This window comes from Dreissena polymorpha, chromosome 10, assembly GCF_020536995.1.
Source record: "Dreissena polymorpha isolate Duluth1 chromosome 10, UMN_Dpol_1.0, whole genome shotgun sequence".
Classification (NCBI taxonomy): domain Eukaryota; kingdom Metazoa; phylum Mollusca; class Bivalvia; order Myida; family Dreissenidae; genus Dreissena; species Dreissena polymorpha.
In genome coordinates, this window is record NC_068364.1 from 26,545,892 (window position 1) to 26,573,723 (window position 27,832).

Consider the following 27,832-nt stretch of genomic DNA (forward strand, 5'->3'; position numbering starts at 1 on the left):
TTGAAGCGCATATGGTAGCTGGCCAATCAACATTGAGTTCGCTATCTGGTAATATTGGGTCATTTATGCGCAGATAATGGAATACACAGTTGATATTGTCGTCTGCCTACAATATAACGGCCGATGGCAAAATCATATAAAAAATAAGCAAATGAAAAGAAGCGTAACACTCAATAATTTATTTTTAAGCTGATCACTTTACAAATTTCTACCGACTATCGATGTGAATTAAAGGATGATAATTAAATAATTAGTTACATGTCGAAGATGTTGCACCTTTCTGTTCTTGATTGAAATTAAAATGTTATAATTACTTTGTTGCTTTTTTACTCGCAAACTATGCTATTGTAAAGTAATATGTCAACCAAATAGTATATTAATTATGTATTTGCTAGGTCACTTGTTTTCATATTCTGTAGTCAAACCATATGCACATTTTATTTCATGTGCAAAATGCGTACAATTTTTCGGACTGTCATTTTTCAGATAAAGTATTTTTCGTGGATTATATTATATTTTCGTAGTTCTTTATAGAATAAATAGACTTACGAATACACGTGCGGTGATACAGACGGTGCAGAAAAATCTTTACCAGAGGCAGAAGACTTGGAGCTTTATTTGATAATTACCTTTCAGTTTGGTATATGTCGGAGTTCAATGTAAGAAAAAAAAAATACAAAAAAATAATATAATCCCTACCTACCCACCCAAATTGACCTGGGTCGGGTTATGCCAAACAAACAATTTTTTAAGGATGACCTTCCCTCTATACATCCTCGCAATGACCTTAAGACTGTAGACAAATTTCATGAAAACCATTCAAAGCGCATAGGAAATATGCAGCAGACACAATAATGTAGGCTTAAAACTTTGAACTTAAAATGCGACCTTGACCTTAAGCCTGCATGACTTACTCAAACCTTTTCTCTATTGGCTTAATGTCCTAAACAGTGCAGCCAAGTTGCAGGACATTCATTGAATGGGTAAAGGAGAATTGGATTGCACAAAAAAAATAAGAGGCTGAAAACTTTAACCTTTAAGCATGATTTTGACCTTGATACTGCGTGACTGACATATGCCTATTACATTCGCATTGTTTACATGTTTCATGCATATCCTTCAAGTATACAGGAAATAATAAGCTGACACAAAAATGGAGTCTAAAACCATTGACCTTAAAGGACGACCTTTTCTCTGAGAACGCCGAGCTAAAAATCCTTAAATGGGTATAGGAGAAATGAAACAGACACAAAATTGTTACGGACAGACAAACAAACAGACGGATGGACATACAAAGGGTATAAATATAATCCCCACCCTTTGCAGCAAGGGAATCATTCAATTAATTTGGTCAAGATTTAAGTGAGTTTGGGTGATATTTGGTGATTATGGAACAGTCATAAGCAACAAATGGGTGATGGTCAAAGAGCTTCAGCAAGCGGTGTTGGCGCTGGACAAAACGGTATAATCTACTTAACCAGTTACATAAAGTCAGAGGAACGGACAGACAGGCAGAAGGACAAACAATACATGCCTCTAACATCAAAGTAATAATGTAAATCTTTTATTTTCGTCAACATAAAATATCAGGAATTTGCATGGGTCATTTTCTGCTATCTTTGTGTTTAAATCGTTTCTCCGAATACCCACAAAAACAACGAAATCTAATGTCCCACATAAAATACTTGTTTAACAGTGTATTTACAAAGGTATTATCAAGCTATTTCAAATAAGCAGTTTCACAATTGCTTCAAAGAAGTAATCAGATTGTGCCAGCTTATACGACAGCTATACCACATTAGTGTCGGATGTAGATGATTTTCTTGGAATTTAACCCTTTTTCACTCCGAAACAAAGTTGAAATGGCTATAGTCAACCAGCATTAAACCAGAACAACAGTCTGTTTCAGGTTTTATGCTGTTTGCTGCTCATCAGTATCTAAGGGTTTGAAGTTAGGCCTTAAAAACTGAAATTTATTAAGAAAGGTCTGAAATTAAGTAAATTAAATAAGATGTTCTACCAGACTGCTAACAGGTCAAACTGTGCATCTTTGAGGGAAACCGTTGACACAGAACAATGGCATCAGCATAAATTGAAACTTATAAAAAAAAGTCTTAAATTTAATTTGATTTTTTTAGGGACTTAACCCTTAAAGCGCTGGAGCTGAATTTTAAAGGCCTTTGCAAACAGTTTGGATCCAGATGAGACGCCACAGAACGTGGCGTCTCATCAGGATCCAAACTGTTTGCTATTCTGATAGTATTCTTTGAAAAAAATCGAAGAAAATGCTAATTTTAAAAATTCTGCAGACAACATTTTAGCAGACGACAAATTTCCCAGCATGCAAAGACTTAACATTATTTGTAGTGCGTATCTGAGTTGTAAACAAACAAATGTTATGTTTTCACTGATGAGAATGGAAGTGACAGTTACCATGTATGAAGGGCACAATCTCCACATGTAGAGCTGCTGGTTTGTATGACGTCCTCGACACATTGGGGCTCTGTCTGGAGGAAAGAAACGTAGGAAAAGTTAATAAAATATGAGCCGTGCAATGGGAAAACGGGGCAAAATGCTTAAAGCATTGTCCCGCATTCGCCTGTGAAGTCCCCACAGGCTAATTAGGTAAGACATTTCAACGTCGAAGACATTAAAAAAGTTTTACAGAAATGATTGACTGAAACAAAACCATTTCATTTCTTTTACATTCAAAGTTACTTACCCCCGATATCGCTTTCTCCATGTGAAGTACGGATCGTATAGACACTCAAACAGGTGGAGTGTAACCTTTAGAAACTCCTCGAAGACAGGGTAGGATTCACTTCCAATAAAGCCCTGTAACTACAATCAACAACAAATTGAGCCTTGCTCATGGAAAACTGGGCTAAAAGCATGTACATGAATGTGTTGTCAAAAATTAGCCTGTGTAGTTTGCACAGGCTAATCAGGGACGACACTTTACATGTGTATTGTATTTTTAATTTAGAAGTGAACTCTTTTAAATGAACAATTCCATAAAGGCAGAAAGTGTATCACTTATAAGCCTGTGCAGACTGCGCAGGCTAATGTGTGGTGACTCTTTATGCCGTAAGATAAGTTTTCCCTTAAAACGGCTCAATTGATCCGTTGTTTTAGCACTTTGAAGATTATTTAAGAACATTCAAAATGCAATCCTGCAAATAGCCGTAAACATGATGGAAGCAACAATTCTACTACACGCACAGACAAATTTTCATTAAATTTTTAACACGGTTTAAAATATATTTGTGTAAATTTTTCAAGAATTTTTCACAAATTTTAAACGATGCTATGCTGTGCGAAAAATGTAAATCTAGGTTACATTATCAAATTATCAAATAAAATATAGCTAGCTAGTATTACTCATAAGTTAAAATATTTTACCATATTTTTTTTACTGGACCAGAAATCCTAGTTCTAATTCACTATAAATATTCAATAGATACAGATGTCTTATCTAATTGACCTAACCCTTAACCACTTCAACACGTATTTTTACGCATTTGAAGTCCCTTAGAACGTTAAAAGTTAAACAGTTAATTAAAGACCTTTCTAACTAGATTTTTAAAGGCTTCATGTCCAACCCTTAGATACGGAAGAGCAGCAAATAGCATAAAACCTGAACAGCCTGCGAGTTACTCGCAGGCTGTTCTGGTTTTATGCTGTTTGCACATAGCAATTTTCACTTTGCTTCTGAGTGGGAAAGGGTTTAAATAAGTCTATATAATAGTCCTCGTTATATGAAACATGTATTCTTACCTTGCTAATAACAACTGTAGCAACGTTGACAGCATAGCTGGCGAATTCACAGGAAGCAATAAAAGGCACGTTGTCGTAGTTTCTGCAAAATATGCAATAAAACGATATTAAACTAAGCCTTGTTCTGGGAATACTGGGTTTAATGAATGTGTGTAAAGTGTTGTCCCAGATTACCCTGCACAGTCCGCACAGGCTAAACTGGGAGGACATTTAGGCACATGCCATCAGCCCCCTTCTTCCAGAGCGAGGGGTATTCATATCTATCAAAGCACCAACTATCAAACTAGGATAAGCATTGTTTGACATAGTGTTTGGACATACAGAAAACAATGGCTTTCATAATTCAATTAATGGTCATTCTTTGACACTTTAACCCTTTCAGCGCTGGAACCGAATTTTAAAGGCCTTTGCAAACAGTTTGGATCCGGATGAGACGCCACAGAACGTGGCGTCTCATCAGGATCCAAACTGTTTGCTAATCTGATAGTATTGTTTGAAAAAAATCTAAGAAAAAGCTTATTTTAGAAATTCAGCAGACAACATTTTAGCAGACGACAAATTTCCCAGCATGCAAAGGGTTAACCCTTTTCTGCTAAGAAGCAGAGGGAAAATGGCTGTGTGCAACAAGCATAAATCAAGAACAGACTGCCAGTAACTCACAATCTTTTCCGGTTTAATGCTATTTGCTGCTTATCAGTAGATTAGAGTTGGAAATGATGCCTTTAAAAATTGAATCTATTAGGAAAAAGTCTAATATTTAATTTGATTTTCTATATGACTACAAACGAGTCAAAGTGCGTATCTACATGTAAATGGTTAAGGGTTCAATGGGTTTTGTTTAATACGGACCTCAATGATTTTCAATCATTCAGCTATTAGTCATTTGTTTTGAATTTTATATAAGCCTCATTATGAGAAAACTGGGACTTATGCATGTGCCGAAAGTGTCATCCCAGATTACTGGTAACCTGTGCAGTGTGCACATGCTAATCAGGGACAACACTTTCCGTCTAAACTGGATTTTCGTTTAGATAAGACTTCCTTTACATTAAAATTGATTTAAAAGCTGAGTTGTCCTTGATTAGCCTGTACAAACTGCACAGGCTATTCTGGGAGGACACTACCTGCATGCATTTAGCCCCATTTTTCCAGAACGTGATTCGTTTAAATGGGTTTTGTCTAATAATGACCTCAGTGAATTTCATTCAGCCATGAGTCAGTTGTTTTCATTCTTATATACTGTTTATACCTGCATAACACTACAAGACACTGGAGAATTCTGGTAGCTAGTACAAAGTTGTCAATATTGTCTCCATAGCAACAAGAGTTCAGCTGGTTGCCAAGCACCTGCAGAAGATTCTCTGGAAGCTTTGTTAAATGCGGTCCTTCTTCTGAAAACCTGAAATTGTAACACAAAGTGTCTTCAGTATCCACCAAAGTATTTTTTCCTCAAAGAGCTACAACAGCTCACAATATTATATATAAGGTCATAATAAAGTCATATATAAGGTCATAATAATGTCGTATATAAGGTCATAATATGGTCATATATAAGGTCATAATAAGGTCAAATATGAGGTCATAATAAGGTCATATGTAAGTTCATAATAAGGTCATAATAAGGTCATATATAAGGTCATATAAAATATCATATATAAGGTCATATATGAGGTCATAATAAGGTCATATATAAATTGTTTTGTGTGGCATAAATGATCTTTAAAATGTTGGCCAACTTACAGATGCAAATTTGATTGACAAAAACAAAAAGATCTATAGAAATCTTAAACCTCCTGGGTTTGTTGTTCTCCTGGTCACTAGGCTGGCATCATTATCCACTATATCACAGCAACCGTTTGTAGACAATGTCAAAGAAACATTTTTTCAGCATGGCAAAGTTAGAGAATTTCTAAAAATATGGACAAAAGTCATGCTATAGCAGCCACCTACCCTTCTTCTAAATGCTTGAAATCACAGTCAATCAGATCCTGGTATGTGGAGATGAACAAATGGATGTACTCCTGCAATGCCTGTGGCTCCGTCTGCAAATAAATACTTTAATTTTTTTTTTTAAATTGATTGTCTCATATATAACGACATGAATACAAATTTGAAACAGGAAAAAAAGAGGTTTTATTTCAAATAATAGTACCTGATGGTCCTTGATTCTAAAATGCTCCAAGTCAGTTCATAATCACTGTTAGCTAAAAATAAGTTTCAACGTTTGTATGAGACTGACCAAATTAAAATAAATCGTACAAACACGTCACTGTTTATTAAAATGTCTAAGGTACTAAACATGTTGCGGCCATAGCCTTCATCAGTAGTACATTTTTTTTTATGAGACTGACATAAATTCAAATGTCTTGAAGATTTCAAAGCCTGTTCAGTTTTGACAGGTGTAATTACCAATGAATGGGTTGTCAATGGCTTTGATTGCTTGTTCCATTTCATAAATGTCTTAAGGATGCCAATACAATAGATTTTATATGAGTTATCACATTGTTTGTAAGCCTATAACAGGCGTTTTCCTTGCCATTAAAACGATTTTGGGAAAAATGCAATTGAGATTTTTAATGAAAAGTCTACTGATTTGTAAAAAGTTATTTCAATCTACCTCTTTATTTATAATAATTCAAATTATAAGAACAAAATCAAATAAATTATAGTTATATACTTTGTAAGATTTAATCAAGCTTTTTCCGCTCCATTTTGGAAAAACGCCACACTGATATTTTGGGAATTTTGCGTCGTGAAAACCCCCATTTTGGGAAAAAATTAATCGCAAAATTGGCTGAATTGGGAAAAATTATCGCATGTAAAAAGTTTTTCTTATATTTCACAGAAGCCTTTATCTGGTAAATAATGACTATTTCGATAACTTATTATTAAAATTTTACAAAATATTATGAACATGTGTAAGTGCAGGTTTTTAAATCTGAATTTGGGGAAAAGGCCTGACCTGTTTTTAGGTGAAAAAAATCACGCGAAGTGCCGGATTTTTAGGAAAATAAGGAAAGTCTTAAATAATCATTAACATATTTTACAGTTTTTAAAACAAATTCAAGGCAACAAATAATTAAATTATGCAAAACTTTCAATTTTCTACACCGGATCAGGTTAACTCATATATTTTAAGGTTAAAAAAAAAAAAAAAAATTTTTTTTTTTTTTGGAATTGGGAATTTTTTTTTTCAATTGGGAAAAAAACAACCAGATTTGCATTGGGAAAGGGGCCGAATTTCGGACCTGTGGCATAGGGCGGAAAAAGCCTGTTAATTGCATAAAGTTGCAATATAATAATCATTAGACACTTCTTTTTTACCGATTGGGATATTTGTTCAAATCGGGAAATTTATTTTGCTTTGGGAACAGGTCCATTAAAAGGACCCGTAGATCCGCCTGGAAACATGTAAATAGCTTTCGATGTGTATGATGGACTTTATCATATTTTTTACATACATTAAAAGTTTTATTCCTGCAATTTAATGTATTTTCCATTGATAATGTATGCAGATATGCATCTTATCTGGCACTTTTACGCGGTAGTCCATATAAACAAACTCCCAGAGCCTTTGATAACTTTAGCTATGACGATTCTGGGAGTCCATATGAACCCCTTCATTATCACAACCACAGTTATCAGCAGCTGACCAGTGTGCATCACTTAACTGACGTCATTCTTGACATAAAGAGAAAAAACATTCATAAACTTCAAACCATAAATCTACCTGATTGGCAACCTACGTTAGTTATTATTTGCACGCACCCTAAAAAAACACAAAGATGTTTCAACACATTATTCTTGCAGACATGGCGAAAGACAGTTACAATCTACAGACCAGACTGGCCTATGAGAAGAAACAAGAGGGCCTGAAAGGCCCAAGGTATCCCCCGCAACATATGCTTTGTTTGAGGATGGGTGCAAATTGGACGGATGAACATAATGATATGGCTCCGGACACAAAAGTGCCTATAGTAAAAAGCATTTTTTCAAGATACAAAGGGCCATAAGTCTGTTTTTAACAGATGGTGTACAATGCCATTTGGCGTGCATCATCCTCTTATGCATATATATATATACTCATATCAAGTTTAAATGAAAACCGCCAAAGCACTTCCAAGATATGGCTCCGGACACAAAAGTGCCGGACGGACAGCCAGACGGACGGACAACGCCAAAACAATATCCCTCCGCCTCTGGCGCGGGAATATATTCATACCAAGTTTCAAAGAAATCTGCCAAAGCGCTTCCAAGATATGGCTTCGGACACAAAAATGCCTATAGTAAAAAGCATTTTTTCAAGATACAAAGGGCCATAAGTCTGTTTTTAACAGATGGTGTACAATGCCATTTGGCGTGCATCATCCTCTTATGCATATATATACTCATACCAAGTTTAAATGAAATCCGCCAAAGCACTTCCAAGATATGGCTCCGGACACAAAAGTGCCTATAGTAAAAAGCATTTTTTCAAGATACAAAGGGCCATAAGTCTGTTTGTAACAGATGGTGTACAATGCCATTTGGCGTGCATCATCCTCTTATGCATATATATACTCGTACCAAGTTTCAATGAAATCCGCCAAAGAACTTCCAAGATATGGCTCCGGACACTAAAAAGCATTTTTTCAAGATACAAAGGGCCATAAGTCTGTTTTTAACAGATGGTGTACAATGCCATTTGGCGTGCATCATCCTCTTATGCATCTATATACTCATACCAAGTTTAAATGAAATCCACCAAAGAACTGCCAAGATATGGCTCCGGACACAAAAGTGCCGGACGGACGGACGGACGGCCGTACGGACGGACAACGCCAAAACAATATCCCTCCGCCTCTGGCGGGGGATAATAATTTACAGGCTAGTTGTTAATTTCACAGGCCTCAATTTTAAGTGCTGTATCCTGGAGGGACATTAGTTTAGTTTAAACCTATTTATTTTAGCTTGATTGCATCGAAAGCCTCAGTCTTATTGAAACGCTCTCGAGTCCGTTTTCTGGGCCTAGAACCAGAACTTGGTGTCTTTGGAGCAACATGGCATAGTAAAATCAAAATGGGAATGTTAACATGTGGTTTATGAAAGGGAAAAAATTGCATAAATTAACAGCCTGATTTGAAAAAATAAATTGTGTTTTTTTCAGTTTGGGAAAAATATTTACACATATAAACATAAATAATTGAGTTGTGTTTATGTATTTCAGACAGATTTAATTTATATATCAAAAACATTTATCTTTTAATATTTTATCTTTTAATATATTATCTTCCATTTTACTAACATGCAATAACAGTAAACTGCATAGAGTGACAAACATAATAAAGCAGAATATGCACATGAATCTCACCATACACAAATCCACTAACATATTAATCAAATCATGTTTGTCTGTTTACATTTTTTAACTATAATCTTGTTATCCCCACGCTTTTTGAAAAAAAGGTGGGGATATTGTGGTGATCTCCGCCGTCCGTCCGTCCGTCCGTCTGTCCGTCCGTCCTGGCCACTATCTCCTCCTACACTAAAAGCACTAGAACCTTGAAATTTACACACATGGTAGCTATGAGCATATGTGCGACCCTGCACTATTTGGAATTTTGATCTGACCCCTGGGTCAAAAGTTATAGGGGTTGGGGTGGGGCCGCGTCAGAAATTATCACTCATTTTTTTAGGTTATTTTACATTTACTTCTTTATTTCTACACCGATTCACTTCAAATTGATACTGGACCTCACCTATGACAATACGGTCAATCTCAACCATGCATGGCCCCATTCCCAACCCTGGGGCGCCCCGCCCACATAGGCCACACCCACCAAAAATTTCCATTTACTATAATTTTTTCATTTCTACACGGATTCACTTCAAATTGATACTGAACTTTTGTTATGACATTAGGGTCAATCTCAACTATGCATGGCCCCAATCCCAACCCTGGGGCGCCCGCCCACATAGGCCACACCCACCAAAAAATTCCATTTACTATAATTTTTTCATTTCTACACGGATTCACTTCAAATTGATACTGAACTTCTCTTATGACATTAGGGTCAATCTCAACTATGCATGGCCCCATAACCAACCCTGGGGCCCCGCCCACATAGACCACACCCACCCAAAATTGCCTTTACTATAATTTCTTCATTTCTACACCGATTCACTTCAAATTGATATTGAACTTCTCTTATGACAATACAGTTAATCTCAACTATGCATGGCCCCATTACCAACCCTGGGGCGCCCCGCCCACATAGACCACACCCACCCAAAATTGCCTTTTACTATAATTTCTTCATTTCTACACCGATTCACTTCAAATTGATACTGAACCTCTCTTATGACAATACGGTCAATCTCAACTATGCATGGCACAATTACCAACCCTGGGGCGCCCTGCCCACATATGTCACACCCACCCAAAATTGCCTTTTACTATAACTTCTTCATTTCTACACCAATTCACTTCTAATTGATGATGAACTTCTCTTATGACAATACGGTCAATCTCAGCTATGCATGGCCCCATTACCAACCCTGGGGCACACCTAGGTCAAACATTCGGCGTGGGGATACGCGTCGGCCTCTGCCGCGCCATTTCTAGTTAGATTTGTTTTTCGCCAGAAAAATGAACGCCAAATTATTAACACTAATTCTGTGACATTCATAAATTTGTAATGGCAATGTGTTAATTGTATCTTAAACATATTCTCCATTGTTCAATGACAAACAATTTTCATTAATCCATGATAATTATATTATGTTCGTAGTTAATTGGATTTTAAATTGTCATTTTTGCTGAGCATCGTAATTTCTTTTCATTGTCTGCCATCTTGGTATATCTGCGACATGCGTGCAACGCAATGACAAATCGTAAATGTCCAACTACTTTCACGACTTTGAAAGACGCTCCATTCACATTTGGAATGATTCTCAGAATTAAGCAATGCTGCAATGTGCTACTGACTTAAACAATTTTGCGGAAATGAACTTTTTATATTCAGATATATCATATTCCAGCAACCACTAAATAATGTTGTTATGAAACTACAAGTTGGTTACAATTTTTAAAGCAAAATTAACCGGACAGTAAGTCTAATGGTCTTGCATTTCAGCGTCGAGCCTTTTTAATTATTCGTTGGCAATGTCGACGGGCCGACAGACTTTCGTCATGTTTGTTCTTGTTGACATTTGTATGTTGAAATCTGAAATACTGTAAATATTCAACATCTGTTCGACATCGTTATCTACTTAGGCCACACAGGAAATCACCATGTGCAAAAGATTGGTGTACTGCGACCTAACCGATTGCTACACTTTATGTGGGCAGCATTGCGACAGTTTTCCAATATGATGGATAGAGAGTACGAAAGAATAAATAAGTAAACTAAAAGCAATTATTTCTTGCTTTAATGGTACAATTTGCATGAGTTTGTGCTTTAGACAGGTTACGTTGATAAGTTTTTGAAGTATCCGTGTTTGTTAACCCTTGCAGTAGTGATCACATTTTGCACCTTAGGACAATAGATGGCGCATTGTAACTCTCAGCAACCCTTTGGGTTAGTTGCAATAATTCAACTCTCAGCTTTATAACCCAATGGTTAACTGATAGTTGCAATGCCCCGGCTCTTGCCCATGGGTGCAAAATTTAATCAACAATGCAATGGTTAAGGAACACTGAAACTGCAAGTTCTTAGCGTTTTTTTTCCTTCTTTGAACGGGTCCGGTAAACGGCCCTGTTCCCAATCGGGACCGGACCTGGTCCCAAAATTGCCGACGGACCCTTCCCAATTTCGAAAACGGTCTTATCCCAAATAGTTTATATAAAAACGGCCTCGTATCGATTCGAAAATCCCAAATAGACTATCTTTTTTGTCTCAAAACGACTTCAGAAGTTAGTAAACAAGTATGAAAAGGAAACGGTTGTTGTTGTAGTTGTTGTTGTTCTTTTAGAATGAGACCGACGCAACTTCCGATAGGTGGAGCCACCTAGTTACCAAGTTGACTGATCCCCGGCCGGCATACATTATGCGGGGTGTGTATAAAACGCGGCATTTAACGCAGACTGCAAATTGCAGGCTGCGTTATCGGGCCATAAAACGCAGTTAATATAGACATCGTTGCAGTCAATATAGATATTGAATGCTGGCGGGGAAACAGTCAACCAAATACGGCAATAGTAGTAAAATTGACAATGTTTTGTATGCTTCGATAACAATGTTTCACATGTTCATGACAGTTGTTTATTGAACGTTCTCGTTAAATACAGATTCAATATACAAAATAAAACCCTTATCCGAAAAGAATGATAGATATTTCGAAATGCCGACTTTGACCAAATATTTTCCCGGGTTTCAGTTTTATTCGTAGCGACGTCTTTACGAGTAAACAAACCCAAATATGGAAATCCGAAATCTCGTTTTACTCTTCAAATACTCGCGGCGAAGTTAAATCGTCAACTTCTTCCGACGAGAAAGGGAAATTGCACTTTAGAAGACAAATGTCTCCTGCTGCTCAGCTGTATAAAGGATTTTTAAGAGGCTGACAAATCGTGAAATTATAAGCACGTCACCCTTTGACACAATGTTTTCCACCTAAATTTCTGTTTTCCATTATAACAATGGTCATCTGCTGGTCCTTTTAATTTAGACAAGTTATCTCAAATTGCCACACAAAGTAATTGTTTAATTGGGCTTTATGCCATTTTAAACAATTTTCAGTTATATTGCGGCAATACCCATTAATTCCATCTGGAAAACCAGTTCTTTTTTTTTTTAAATAAACTGGTATTTGTTATACAGACTTATGATCTACCTTATCCCAGAATGCCATTGATAGTGTATAAAAGCATTGTTTACTACATAAAATAGATTCCAGTTGATGTATTTGTATGATTTTTGATATTTCCCAATTTGATGGATTTCACGACGCGAAAATTCCCAATTTGAAGGATTTCGCGACTCAAAAATTCCCAATTTCTAGGGGACAGGACCTGTTCCCAAACAGGTGAAAAAAAACGCTGGATCTTATCAACGTTTACCTGTCTAAACCACAAACTCATACGAATGGTACCATTAAAACAATAAATAATTGCTTTTTATTGACTTAGTTTTGCTTTTGTACGCTGTATCCGCAATATTGGAAAATTGACCCAATATTGGTAAGGTCGCAGTACACCAATACAGAGCTCCAGATTAGGTTTTGTGAAATTCTTAAATTACTACCAGATTTTCAAAAAGAATTCTTAACTCTGAAATGTTATTCTTAACGTTACTACTAAGTTTTGGAAAATAATTCTTATTTTTTCTAAATGACCTAACAAAAATAATAATGGTTATTTTCATGCAAAAAAATTCAAAATAAACATACTAGCTACTTTATTTATACGAGTTCAACAGTGTCTTTTCAGTATTATACAATTTTATTTTTCAAATACCTTCATATGCCCAAACTGTGCTTAAAATGCATGCCTTAGATGAATTTTTACATATTTCACAATTAAAACGGGTCTCCCCTTTAATCTTTTCAACGATTAGCCACGGGACTTGTCCCTTCCACTCGTTCAATGTTTTTTTTGTGTTTAAGTTTGGACCCGTCGTGTCGCGTTTTTGTTTAGCTTTTTCGACTGTGTCGACAACTGAACATACAACATCGTATAAGATCATTTCTATAATGTCTTTCTAAACATTTAACTTCGGCTCACTTTGCGTACAATATGTTAAAAGCGTGTTTTTGGACGCTTTGCAGTTTTTTAGGACGCTCTCTTGGCGCCACCATTGTTTTTTGACAGATAGACTGTATATGTCCCCCTTATCAGGGGTTTTTATCTGATTTTGGGGAAAGGGCCTGGCCTTTTTTGAGGGGAAAAAAAATGCGCAAAATGCCGGATTTTGGGGGAAAAAATCACGCGAAACGCCGGATTTTGGGGAAAATAAGGAAAGTCTTAAATAATCAATTCAACATATTTTGCTGTTTTAAAAACAAAATCAAGGCAACAGATAATCTAATTATGCAATATGCTATATTTTCTACACTGGATCAGGTTAACTTATGTGTTTTAAGTTTTGTTTTTTTGTTGTTTTTTTTTAGGGGAAAAAAATAAAGTCTGGGGGAAAATTTACCTGCTGAGGGGAAAAAAAATCTGAGGGGAAAGGGCCGATTTTCGGCGGGTCCCAAAGAAGGAAAAAAAGCCCTGCTTATATTGGAAAAAATGCGCTTTGATAAACAAACCCGATAACCATTCTATATAAGCACCGCAAAGATCTTTAATACGCGAAAAGAACTCAATACAAATCGATACGAACCGATGTAAAAATAATATTTGTAACTTGATTTTGTAATTCTTAATGGTACGACAAGATTTTAAAATAAATACGTAACAGGCTTGAAAATAATTTGTAATTACGAAAATACGACCCTTATCTGGAGCTCTGCAATATGTTGCACGTCGGGTTATGTGTTGGAGCCTACAAAGTCGATAACGATGTGTTATTCGATACAGAATACACTGTTTCAAATTTAAACATAAAACATGTCAGCGAGGAAAGTGTGTTGAAACATTGTCATGTTTTTATAGGGTGCATGCAAAGGATAACATCTGTAGGTTGCCATTCAGGTAAATTTAACATGTTTATGAAGTTCATTCATTATTTCCCTAAATTTGTCTCGAACGACGTCTGTTTAGTGAAGCGCACAGATTCTCTGCGCTGAACTGCACCCATGTTTTTGAAGGGTTGCATATGGAATGCCAGATCCGCCATAGCAAAAACTATCAAAGGCTCTGGCAGTCCGTTTATATGGACTACCCTTTGGGTTATAAAACTTATTCAAGTTATTGCAACTATTCTACGAGGAGACCACACCTGTTACCCTCAAGATCTGGTGCCAGTGTTTTACATCTAACCATGAACTGTAAAGATTTTTTAAGCAAAATAGTACTAGCATAAATAAGTACAACGTTTTTCTATTGCAATAATGAATAAATTGAGGCCCGTGCAAACTGGGTAATGAAATGGTGGTATGTAGCCTTCTCATTTTGTGTGTTAGTCAAACTTGTTTAGCAAACTAACTTCTTTAAAACAAAATGACACACCCTGGTATTGTAAATCATCCAACGTTCAAACAGTTTCTCCAAAGCCGACAGTTCATCCATTTTCATTAATCCTCCTAAATTCTACTGAAAACTAAATTGTTTACAGGATATTTTCTCATCTTTATTCAGTTGTAACGATAAAAACAGAAGTTGTTCGATATTTTTTATTAGCCGAAGTAAAGAAAATAACAAAAAGACTCTCGTAAATTTGTGAAAGAAGCAAACAGAAAATGGATCGATTTGTTATTAAAAACCCATCACCATCTACTGCGAGCGGATCTATGAATACATCTGGAAAGCCGAAATTAAAACAAGCGACAATCGAATCTCTAAAGGTTTAAAACTTAGTGATTTTTCTAAAAATCCATTAACTAATGAATCGTCGGAAAAGGTTACACAACACTAATTAGGGTTAACGTTCGGATTTCGTACTATTTAATATCCTTTATCACAGGGGTGTAATATTTTGCTAAATGCAAGTCGCCCTGCAGGGCCACCAGAGTACAAAATTAGGTTGCCCATTATGTTGTGGTTGCTCCGATTTTTTTGCCCCCGGATCGAATGATCGGGGGTATATTGTTTTTGGCCTGTCTGTCTCAGTGTCTGTCTTTCTGTCTGTCATTGACTCATTCTGTCCCAAAACCTTAACCTTACAGTAAAATTTTGCAATAACTTTTGAAATATTGAACATAGGAACTTGATATTTGGCATGCATGTGCAGAGTTTTCCCTAAGAACCGGCCGCCGGCCAAATTGACCGGTTCAATCGATTTTCTGGCCGGTTCAAATGCTGGTAACAAAAAAAAAATAATGAGAGGTTTTTCAACTTTGATCGATGTAATTGTTAAAGTTAAGAAAAGACGAAATTAAACAAGCGAAAACATCGATTTAACATCGTTTTGTTTATGTTCTTTATACTTCCGTGTGTACGTTTTACCGAACAAGTATAATTTATAACGGCGCTTCTCATTGGCTGATTATTTTGAGTACGCAAATAACTACAAAACGGCGCTTCTCATTGGCTGATTATTTTGAGTACGCAAATAACTACAAAAATCGTAACCACATGGTTTTCTCAAAATGAAACGAACCCTGAGAGATTTTTTCAGTGTGACAGCGCCTTCAAAACGTCAGAAAGGTTTGTATTGATGAAAATCTCGATGAAAATGCATGAAAGAAATTATTCAAACAATACTTTTAGTTGAATAAAGTTTGCAATGCTGTGTTAGCCAAATACACGTGTTCAAACCCGACCCCTTGATGAGAAATAAATGGCTTTGGCATAACCAGTAGCTTAGTTATTGACTTGTTTCAAAATTCATCGCACACTATGCACAGTATAATTATTTGGCACTCCCCTCACAAATTTTTTAAAAAATTAGAAAAATTCCATAAGTGATACACAAAAAAACAAGTAATTTTCATCTCTAAAATTTCTGTCCAAAACCCCCCAAAATGCACCATTTTGCGTCTAGATTTTCAAAATTTTTCGGGGGGGGGGGGGGCATGCCCCCGGACCCCCCTAGCAGGAGTGCCTTGCTTGGCCTGTTCAAATTTTTATTTGGCCTGTTCAAATAAAAGGAAGGGAAAACCCTGCATGTGTATCTCATGGAGCTGCACATTTTGAGTGGTGAAAGGTAAAAAACAAAATAGCGGCACATTAGGGGGCATTGTGTTTCTGACAAACACATCTCTTGTTTTACAGTAAAATGATAATGATTCTATGTTTTAAGCAATCACTTGTTTACTTGACTACACTGCAGATCCATGGATCATGATCGCGATATACATGTATAGCACATCATTTGTTTAATATAATTTATAAAAACAACTCTATTGGCATACCCATTTAAATGAATTACATTGTCATTCAATTATCAAAATAATTTAGTTAAATAAATTTTGAACGGCAATTATGGGTTATGCGACCAGGTAACAATGTTGAGTCCCAAAAGCGTATCCAATTTTTTCTACACACAAGACACATGATGGCGTGAATTTAGCTTAAGTGAAAGTTCAAACAACGCATGTATTTCGTGAGTAAGGAAAAAAGTACATAACTTGATTCCTAATGCCACAATGTAAAGACTTTTCATGGGAAGCACGTGCTATAGGCTAATGACGTGAGACTGTTATAATTCCTTAGTGTTGACCATTCGGGCGTTATGCTTGTTGCTCTATGAGTGAAGACACAGAGATGGTGCGAAAAATCGGAATGAATAGCATTTATTCATAGAAAGGGATTTTATGTTGATAAAAATGCGGTCACCCGATTGGGCGAGTGTTTCAGAATTTAATTCGCCCGAGGCTAATAGTAAGTCGCCAATGCGAGCGGGCGACCGTAATTGTACACCCCTGTATCATATATCAAGAACACACAAACGGCAATGTATAAATCTATAAACCATATGTTTTGTTGGGTGTTTATCAAGTTTTTAAAGTAAGCCATTAAGTATATAAGTTAACATAACGGTTTTTAGCTCACCTGAGCACAACGTGCTCATGGTGAGCTTTTGTGATCGCTTTTTGTCCGTTGTGCGTTGTGTGGCGTCAACATTTGCCTTGTTAACTCTCTAGAGGCCATATTTATTGTCCAATCTTCATGAAATTTGGTCAGAAGATTGGTTTTAATGATATCTTGTATGAGTTCGAAAATGGTTACGTTTGCTTGAAAAACATGGCCGCCAAGGGGCGGGGCATTTTTCCTTATATGGCTTTATAAGGCTATAGTAAAATCTTGTTAAAACTCTAAAGGCCACATGTATAGTCCGATCTTCATGAAACTCGGTCAGAAGATTCATCCCAATAATATCTTGGACAAGTTCAAAAATGATGCCGGTTGGTTGAAAAATATGGCCACCACGGGGGTGGGGCTATTTTCCTTATACATGTATGGCTATAGTAAAACCTTGTTAACACGTACTCTAGAGGTCAAATTTATTTTCCGATCATCATGAAACTTGGTCAGAAGATTTGTCCTAATGACATCTTGGATGTGTTCGAAAATTGTTTTGGTTGCTTTCAAAACCTGGCCACCAGGGGCGGGGCATTTTTCCTTATATGGCTATAAATGGCTATAGTAAAACCTTGTTAACACTCTAGAGGCCACATTTATTGTCCAATCTTCATGAAATTTGGTCAGAAGATTGGTCTCAATAATATCTTGGATGAGTTGGAAAATAATTATGTTTGCTTGAAAAATATAGCTTCCAAGGGGCGGGGCATTTTTCCTTATATGGATATAGTAAAATCTTGTTAACACTCTAGAGGCCACATTTACTGTCCGATCTTCATGAAACTTGGTCAGAAGATTCATCCTGATAATATCTTGGACGAGTTCAAAATTGATGCCGCTTGGTTGAAAAACATGGCTGCCAGGGGGTGGGGCATTTTTCCTTATATGGCTAAAGTAAAACCTTGTTAACACTTTAGAGGCCACATTTATTTTCCGATCTTAGTGAAACTTGGTCAGAAGATTTGTCCCAATAATATCTTGTTATGTCAGGTGAGCGACTTTGGGCCTTTCAGGCCCTCCTGTTAATCTATAACTAATAACTACATGTATACATACGTCATTGTCATTTATTTTCTCATTATGGAGTCGTACATGTTCTGTTTTATTTATTTTCAGGGAGTAGTAGTTATTGATGACGTGTTGCGTCATAAATCAAGGCTTCAACTTGCCACGTCTTCCAAAGAAGAAAAGCTGAACAGTCTAGAACAGCTTGGCAAAAAGATCCCACCAAGACACGTGATGATGGACACAAAAATAGGTCAGTTAACAGCACCAGGCATTCACCTGTTAGTGTTGTTTAATTGAAGATTTAAGACCCTACGGTGTCTGTCTAGCGACCTGGAGGTCACAGGTTTGATCCCTTATGTGGAAGCCTTCTTTAGAACTCCCCTATGGACACTAATTACTGGTTGTAGCAAGGAAAATGACCCAAGAGTGTTTCAATAAGTCTTTCGATGCAATCAATATAATATAAATAGGTTAAAACTAAAGACTTGTTGTATTATTTAACTACTCAGTTTATTTTATATAATAATGCAATTACACTGTCTGTATTATGGGCTGGTGGCCTTTGACTGCAAATAAGTATTCGTATTCGTATACTTAACCCATGAAAAAAATGCATTGTAAAAGCACATCATTTTTAATGAAAAATAATAAGTTTTATTTTACTGAAAACGCGTGTGTGCTTGCGTGTGTGTGTGATTTCTAGGAGAACTTTTGTATAAGCATTTGCAGACTGGGTAGTAGTTGCCACAGAAAACAAAACAAGTGGTAAGGATACTGGTCATTTAACTTTGGGCAGAAAGTTGGATGAAGACATCAATCTTGGAACAAACTGTGTTTTTTCCATAATGCTGTATTCGTTGTTTTGCCTGTTGTATTAAATAGTTTTGAGAAATTGTATGCAAAATAGATTCGTGATTCCTCAAAATATCATTGTAGCATTAAAATTGACTTTACTGCAAAACTGTATGCATGTTTGGGATAAATCAAAGGGCTGAAGGCACTGAAGATGTTCGCTATTGCATAATTTAACAAGCAATTCATTTTTCAAAATCAATCGCAAGTTTGAAATGAACACACGCCATTCAACTTTATAAAGTGTGTGTCATAGTGCACGGGTCGAGCTTTGTGTGCACTTTTTATCATCCTTATTAATTCATAGAAATAACTTAGACAAAATAAAAACAACATGCTTTTTGGACGTTCTGAAAGCATAGAAAGTATGATGAAAATGGTAATGAGAACTTAATATAAAGAAAATTTGCAGTCACCATCATATTAAAGGAATATTTTTTCTAATATCAAATAACTATCTCACCAAGAATATAAATTCATAATGAAAGTTCCGTGTACAAAACTTTTAATTTTTGACACCATATACAAATTCAAAATATACAATAATCTTCGTATCTTGTATATTGAGGAATAAAAGTATATAAATATTGCTGTTTATGCTTTACCTGTTACCCGAGCAGTTCACACGGTGTCAACAACGCTGACATAAACATATGTATAGAGCACTAATGCGCTTTTAGGCGTAGCTGTTTTACTCAGTTTTCATCTTAGTGACTTTTACATAACGCCAACAGACACGCATGAATATTTTCGAATATTTAATAAGCTGATTCGAGATAAAACCTCTAAATTTTTGCTACATCACTGCGTATGTGCTCAATTCAAAGGATGTAGCACTGTTCAGTGTAAGGAATTCCGGACTACTCTCTGTATGATCAAACGTCACAAATTGTTGCCCTGTTGCAATTTCGCGTTACAATCCATCTCACAGAATTTCACTTTCGCCTCCAAGATGAGAAAACAATCATTAGCGAAATAGTATAGTGTCACGATAAGAGAAAATCGTTTAATCATCATACCACAATGTTTGCCGTACTTGGTCAGCACGTCTGGAAATCATTCCTTAATGTGTGGATAGGCTGCCATTATTAACAAGTTTGCTATTTTGAATTCACTTTTGTATCAAAAAGCATTGTTCTTAAATGTGGCATTTTCAATTTGCAATGAGATTTGTAATTACCCTCGTTATGCAAAAATGGGTCTTATTCCATATGCGCCCATTATATAAATAGCCCACTCAGCTATCTCTCCTTCTGGTAAGGAGAAACATAACATATTGAGTGATTTTATAGCGAACAGCATCGCCTATGGCCTGACTGCGCAAAAGCACATGTTGGGTTTAACAAACGCTTGCCGAAACGCATCAGACCCATTTTGGCATGAGGGCGCTATTGACGTGTGATTTAAATGTGTCGAAAGAAAATTGCGTTTAAATCATATATCAACATACGATATATTTTGATAGTGAAGAAAGATACTCATAACAAGGCATATGAGGACACATATGAAGTGCTCTCCCGTAGTATGTTTTTTATCTACTCACACTAATGTGTGGTTTGACAATGCTAACACACATTACATGCGGTGAATATGCAACTTACAAGTAAAAAACACAACACAATAGTTTAACTTTTGTTTAATTGTATTTATTTATTTAGAAAAGTAAATTGCAAACTTTATTTCAAAGTCAGCGTATACGCCGACTACATTTTTTAAAAGATCTTTATTGTTATTAATATATTTAATAAAATATATTTAGTTGTTTTGGGTGTTAGCGATTATAAAGCATTTTCGAGGTTGCATATAGTATGCCTGTAGTAATTGATGAACTCATATCCAACTGTCTATGTATTGAGAACTGTGAATATAAACAAGATAAACCTTATACTAACCTTCTACTATTGCGTTGCTAGCAACCTTAAATACAAAAGCTCGCCGCTATCTGTTGAGAACCAAAGAACCTTTTCCAGAAATACCCGCTGTAGTTTTATGAACGAGGTTACGAAACAGGTCATTCGTATTATTATGCTCCCCTTCGAAGAAGAGGGGGTATATTGCTTTGCACATGTTGGTCGGTCTGTCGGTCGGTCCGTCCACCAGGTGGTTTCCGGATGATAACTCAAGAACGCTTGGGCTTGGGATCATGAAACTTCATAGGTACATTGATCATGACTGGCAAATGACCCCTATTGATTTTGAGGTCACTAGGTCAAAGGTCAAGGTCACGGTGACCCGAAATAGTAAAATGGTTTCGGATGATTACTCAAGAACGCTTATGCCTAGTAGTGCTGCAACAATATACCGGTTTATCGGTATATATCGCAATACGCAATTCACATATTGTATTGTGATACGATTTTCATCATACCGGTACGAACATTTAAAAAAAAATTCATTCACATTTCGTCCATAAAAAGCCTTTGGAAATAATGATAACAAGGTAAACAAAACAAAGCAGTGTAAAAAAAAAAATCCGTAAAAACAGCATTCTGAAAGTGTATTATACGGAGTAGCGTTGTTATATCGGAGCATTCGTTCGATGCTTTTGAACAGATTATCGTTTAATTAATTGCGCACAGCTGTAAATGTTTTGTTCGATTCTGAATTGAGCATTATTAAATTTGTATTCCGAACTTCGGAATTACGCTTCCAAATTTTAATGCTAATGCGACAATAAAAAATTCTAGCGTCGAATAAAAAGTGCTTTATCCTTTGTCTCAATAAAAAGCGCGCGAAAATTATACAGACATGTAGAACGTCGCATGGAAAGTATGGGTGTATTTTGTGTTGTATAAAAACGGGTACATCACGTCAGGTGAATTACGCGTGTTCAGTGGAAAAAAATGCCCTGCTTGAACGTTATTTTATCACATCTTTAAATAGTAACAAATGCCAAAATGTATTTGATACTTAAGAAAATTTGCGAATGTTTGTGTTTCTTGTTATTCTTGAGCACATTTATAGTAAATATATACCATATATATATATATATATATATATAACTGGAATATACGGGATTATCAGGTAATTGGCAAGTTATAATTTTGGTACAAGTGAGCAATATATTGCGATATATTGCAATACGGGTTTTTAAACTGACAATATATTGCAATACGGTTTTTGGCGTATTGTTGCCGCACTAATGCCTAGGATCATGAAACTTGATAGGTAGATTGATCATGACTCGCAGATGACCCCTATTGATTTTCAGGTCACTAGGTCAAAGGTCAAGGTCACAGTGACCCGAAATATTAAATGGTTTCCAGATGATAACTCAAGAACGCTTAGGCCTAGGATCATGAAACTTGATAGGTAAATTGATAATGACTTGCAGATGACCCCTATTGATTTTCAGGTCACTAGGTCAAAGGTCAAGGTCACAGTGACCTGAAATAGTAAAAGGGTTTCCGGATGATAACTCAAGAACGCTTATGCCTACGATCATGAAACTTCTTAGGTAGATTGATAATGGCTGGCAGATGACCTCTATTGATTTTCAGGTCACTAGGTCAAAGGTCAAGGTCACAGTGACCCGAAATAGTTAAAATGGTTTCTGGATAATAACTCAAGAACGCATATGCCTAGGATCATAAAACTTCATAGGTACATTGATCATGACTTGCAGATGACCCCTATTGATTTTCAAGTCACTAGGTCAAAGGTCAAGGTCACGGTGACCCGAAATAGTAAAATGGTTTCCGGATGATAACTCAAGAACGCTTATGCCTAGGATTATGAAACTTGATAGGTAGATTGATCATGACTCGCAGTTGACCCCTATTGATTTTCAGGCCACTATATCATAGGTCAAGGTCACGGTGACCTGAAATAGTAAAATGGTTTCCGGATGATAACTCAAGAACGCTAATGGCTACATACATGAAACTTCATAGGTACATTGATCATGACTTGCAGATGACCCCTATTGATTTTGAGGTCAAAGGTCAAGGTAATGGTGACCCGAAATAGTAAAATGGTTTCCGGATGATAACTCAAGAACGCTTATGCCAGTAGGATCATGAAACTTAATAGGTACATTGATCATGACTCACCGATGACCCCTATCGATTTTTAGGTCACTAGGTCAAAGGTCTAGTTCAGGGTGACCTGAAATAGTAAAATGGTTTCCGGATGATAACTGAAGAACGCTTATTCCTAGAATCATGAAACTTTAAAGGTAAATTGATCATGACTCCCAGATGACCCCTATTGATTTTCACGTCACTAGGTCAAAGGTCAAGGTCACGGTGACCCGAAATAGTAAAATGGTTTCCTGATGATAACTCAAAAACGCTTATGCCTAGGATCATGAAACTTCATAGGTATATTGATCATGACTGGCAGATGACCCCTATTGATTTTCAGGTCACACGGTCAAAGGTCAAGGTCACAGTGACAAAAAACATATTCACACATTGGCTGTCACTTCAACGGAGAGCCCATATGTGGGGCATGCATGTTTTACAAACAGCCCTTGTTATTATAAATTGTTTGTTATATTCGGGTTTAGCGATTATAAAACATTTTTTTGTTTTGTCTATCGTATCGCTGAAGTTATAGTTGAACTTATGTTCAACGTTTTATAAATTGAGAATATAAATAAGCGTTAACTTTTTCCCGAATCTATTAAAAACCTCAATTTACGACCTGTACTACGTCATTGAGGTGTTTGTTAGAGCGTTACCTATTGCGTTGTTATCGCCCGTGGACTTTCCTTTGTTTATCGACAGGCGCATCTATTAATAGCCTCATATTATGAATGGACTGAGCAAAAATACTACGTCAAGAAGACGCTGCAGAAAGTGGACTATTTTTTTCGTTCATAAACAATCTCCAGAGCGACACATGCAATACGATCATTGTTTATTGATTCTTTTCTATAAAAGCACCGTTCTAAGCTATTGCATTTAACACGATATTAATATCATGTTTCCATTTGTGAATGAATATAATTGGAGAACTCAAACCTCTTGCATAAATTATACAACGCTTTCCTGCGCGGATACGCGTAGTAAGCGAGTATTGGGCTCCTAGTAGCTAAGGCGTATCGACCTGAATTTTAGACTAACCACCTTAGACGGTCGCTAAGCAACCATCTAAAAATCGCCCAACAAGAAACTGTCCATGCAAGCAGTTTTGTTAGAGAAAATCACCCAATGATTCTAAGTTTAATGTAGTATTCAAACAAAAAAGTATAAGTTTAGGAGCAGTCAAATGTCTTACCACAATATCATTAACATTAATAACATTAATTATTAACATTAACATTTATAATTATTCACTAAATAATTAACATTTTGTATTAAACAATACAACTATCAATAAAATGTATGCATGTCATCCTTTTTTACAGGCAAAGTTATTAATAAACTTCGAAAGAGTGAAGATGCAGATATACGACGGGCTGCTAAGAAAGTATACGTGAAATGGAAGACACACTTTGTGGATCATATTGAGAGACCGATGATTGAGGTGAAATGTGACTTGAAAACTGAAACTACAAGAACCAAAGCCAGGAACCTTCTGTGCAATGCCTTGAAAGTGGAGGTAAAAGAAATACCATCATATTCAATCATCTTATTTTTACCTTACCTCAGCATATATTGAGCGTTACCATGTATAACTAGCGCCAGATTTGTTCATGCTAAAAAATTTATTCTTCTATTATGGATATATAGGATAGCGCAATGAATTTTTCGCAAATAAGCGCTCAGAATAGCAGGGTATCAATTTATATTGGACACCAACTTGTTAAAGTTGAAATTTCTGGGAGCAAAACTGCATGTTACACCTGGCAAATTACTGTATACTTATAATTATCCTGAAACATGCCTTTAAATCGGCCCGATAACCAGGTAACCTAATATCCCAAAAGATATTAGGCTAGATGACCATGTGACCTCGAATATCCGTCAGTTGCTGTCCGCACATGCGCACGCCTGTACTATTTTTAACCAGGTTTTCCGAAGGAAACAACTGGTTATTAGATTGGCGAATGCGGGCGGGCTGGCTGGCGGGCGGGCTGGCGGAATAAGCTTGTCCGGGCCATAACTATGTCGTTCATTGTCAGATTTTAAAATCATTTGGCACATTTGTTCACCATCATTGGACGGTGTGTCGCGCGAAATAATTACGTCGATATCTCCAAGGTCAAGGTCACACTTTGAGTTCAAAGGTCAAAAATGGCCATAAATGAGCTTGTCCGAGCCATAACTATGTCGTTCATCGTCAGATTTTAAAATCATTTGGCACATTTGTTCACCATCATTGGACGGTGTGTCGCGCGAAATAATTACGTCGATATCTCCAAGGTCAAGGTCACACTTTGAGTTCAAAGGTCAAAAATGGCCATAAATGAGCTTGTCCTGGCCATAACTATGTCATTCATTGTGAGATTTTAAAATCATTTGGCACATTTGTTCACCATCATGGGACGGTGTGTCCCACGAAAGAATCACGTCAATATCTCCAATGTCAAGGTCGCCACGACTAAAAATAGATTTAAAAAAAACAAAAAAACTTACAGAGGGGGTTAATTTTTTTTGGTCATTTCAAAAGTTCAGTTTGAGTTTTCTCCCTTTATCAGATTTTTTTTTCACAATGAAAACCTGGTTTTGTGACAATTTTGTCCCTTGTCTATTTATAAAATATACTTGTTTTCAATTAAAAAAATTACAACATACGTGTAAAGTACTGTTTGTTTAAAAATTTATTATTTTAACAGCATAATTTCGTCTTTGTGTATTGAATTGATAAGGATTGACTCGATTTCTGTGTTGTTTAACAAGATGGAAGCTAGCCTTAGCGTTTTGCATGACGTGACGTCACAATGTTTTTGCTGCGGCGTGTTTTTTCCCATATTAAATATTTAAACACAAAATACTGGAAAACTATATATTTTAGAAACATTTCAACGAATATTGTAAATGTGACAGGATAAATAGAATAATAGGTTGGTGACGTGGATGGAGAATGGTTATCTGGCTCGTCGGAGGATCTTATCGGGTTCGCCTTCGGCTCACCAGATAACTTCCTCCGACTTGCCAGATAACCATTTTCCATCCACGTCACCAACCTATTATTCTCTATGGATACAACCGTTATAAGAACTGTTCACCTTATTTGATTTGCTGATCAATAACTGATTATTGAAAATAAATATCATTTTATCTGAAAAGACACAAAATAAACTATTGCAATTGCAACAAAGTCGCCATATGAGCCTCCCTATGTGAAAACTGGGCTACATGCATGTGCGTAAAGTGTCGCCCTAGATTAGCCTGTGCAGTCTGCACTGGCTTACGTGGGGCAACACTTTTCACCTTAAATGGATTATTGCAAAGAAGAAACTTCCATTTAAAGGCAAAAAAAAACATAAAAGCGTACTGCACATGCAATCTGGGACGACACTTTACCCACATGCATTAAGCCCTGTTTTCTCAGAACAATATGTTATTGCAGAATGGAAGTGAGCTTGCCCAGGCAATTGAGAGGGAGACGTTTCATGAACACAAAAGACTCATTAGCAACGCCTATAAACGGACTATAAGAAATCTCATGTTTGTGTTAACTAATCAAGCAGATATACGGACCAAAGTGTTAGCAGGGGAGATCACTGTAACAGATTTTGTTAAGACAAACACAAAATCCTGAAGCATATTGATAAAAGGATGTTTTTTATACATTTCATGATGATAACAATTTTAAAAAACATTTTCATAACTAATGTATATTCACATATCAGCTGGAAAATATAACATTGTATTATATTGTTGATTTTATTTAAAATGACATTTTGGAAGAAGGATGGCCCTTGTTGCAAACATATGAGCTTGGCTTTACAAAAACTGTGTTTAATACATGTACGTAAAGTGTCATCCCAGATAAGCCTGTGCAGTCTGCACAGGCTTGTCAGGGAAGACACTTTCCACTTAAAGTATTTTTTTAATTGAATTGAAAGAAGGAATTCTCTTCTTAGCAAAAAAAAAATTGATGTGTTGTCCATAATTAGCCAGTACGCATTGCACAGGCTAATTTTGGACGACACTTTAGGCACGCGCACTAAGCCCAGTTTTCCCAGAACAAGGCTCACATATGGGCATCCCTGTAAATGACACCTTTAGTTTAACTCATCAGTTTATTGTCCAATCTTGCTTATCATGAGAACATTTTTACCACAATTTCACCCTTTACTACTTAGATACGTATGTTTACGTATGTGTAGTCCTTGAAAAGTTATATTTTATTGAAGATCTTTCTTACTAAATTCAAGTTGTAAAGGCTTCATTTCCAACCATTCTATACTGATCACCAGGAAACAGCATACAACCTGAACAGACTCAGTTACTCGCAGGCTGTTCTGGTTTTATGCTATTTGCACATATAGCACTTTTCATTTTGCCTCTGAGTGTCAAAGGGTTAAACTGTAAATAATTGTTTTACTTTTATAAAATTATTGTATAATACATTTTGTCCTTATTTTAATATTTGCATAACGGTGTTTTATTGTGTCCATAGATTGATAGCAGTAAATTTATTTTAAATAAATTTGGAACATTTTTTATTAATGTCCAAAATATTAAGTAAACA

General features: G+C 36.2%; 2 protein-coding genes across 2 annotated transcripts in view; one reads left to right on the forward strand and one right to left on the reverse strand.

Moving 5' to 3' along the window:
* Positions 1-15,027, reverse strand: part of LOC127847281 (neurobeachin-like protein 1) — a 124,093-nt gene extending 109,066 nt beyond the window's left edge. The window contains exons 1-6 of the mRNA XM_052379086.1: positions 14,870-15,027; positions 5,728-5,819; positions 5,027-5,176; positions 3,778-3,859; positions 2,723-2,841; positions 2,434-2,507 (exon numbers count right to left, since the gene is read on the reverse strand). Of these exons, the coding sequence (XP_052235046.1) occupies positions 2,434-2,507; positions 2,723-2,841; positions 3,778-3,859; positions 5,027-5,176; positions 5,728-5,819; positions 14,870-14,935 (583 nt within the window). The 5' untranslated portion in view covers positions 14,936-15,027. The remainder of the gene's footprint in view (positions 1-2,433; positions 2,508-2,722; positions 2,842-3,777; positions 3,860-5,026; positions 5,177-5,727; positions 5,820-14,869) is intronic.
* Positions 15,021-27,790, forward strand: LOC127847307 (transcription elongation factor A N-terminal and central domain-containing protein 2-like). Its single transcript, XM_052379153.1, has 4 exons — positions 15,021-15,204; positions 18,500-18,641; positions 24,597-24,790; positions 26,705-27,790. The coding sequence occupies exons 1-4, from the start codon at positions 15,100-15,102 to the stop codon at positions 26,894-26,896; spliced, it is 633 nt and encodes a 210-aa protein (XP_052235113.1). The 5' UTR covers positions 15,021-15,099; the 3' UTR covers positions 26,897-27,790.
* The last annotated feature ends 42 nt before the right edge of the window (positions 27,791-27,832 follow it).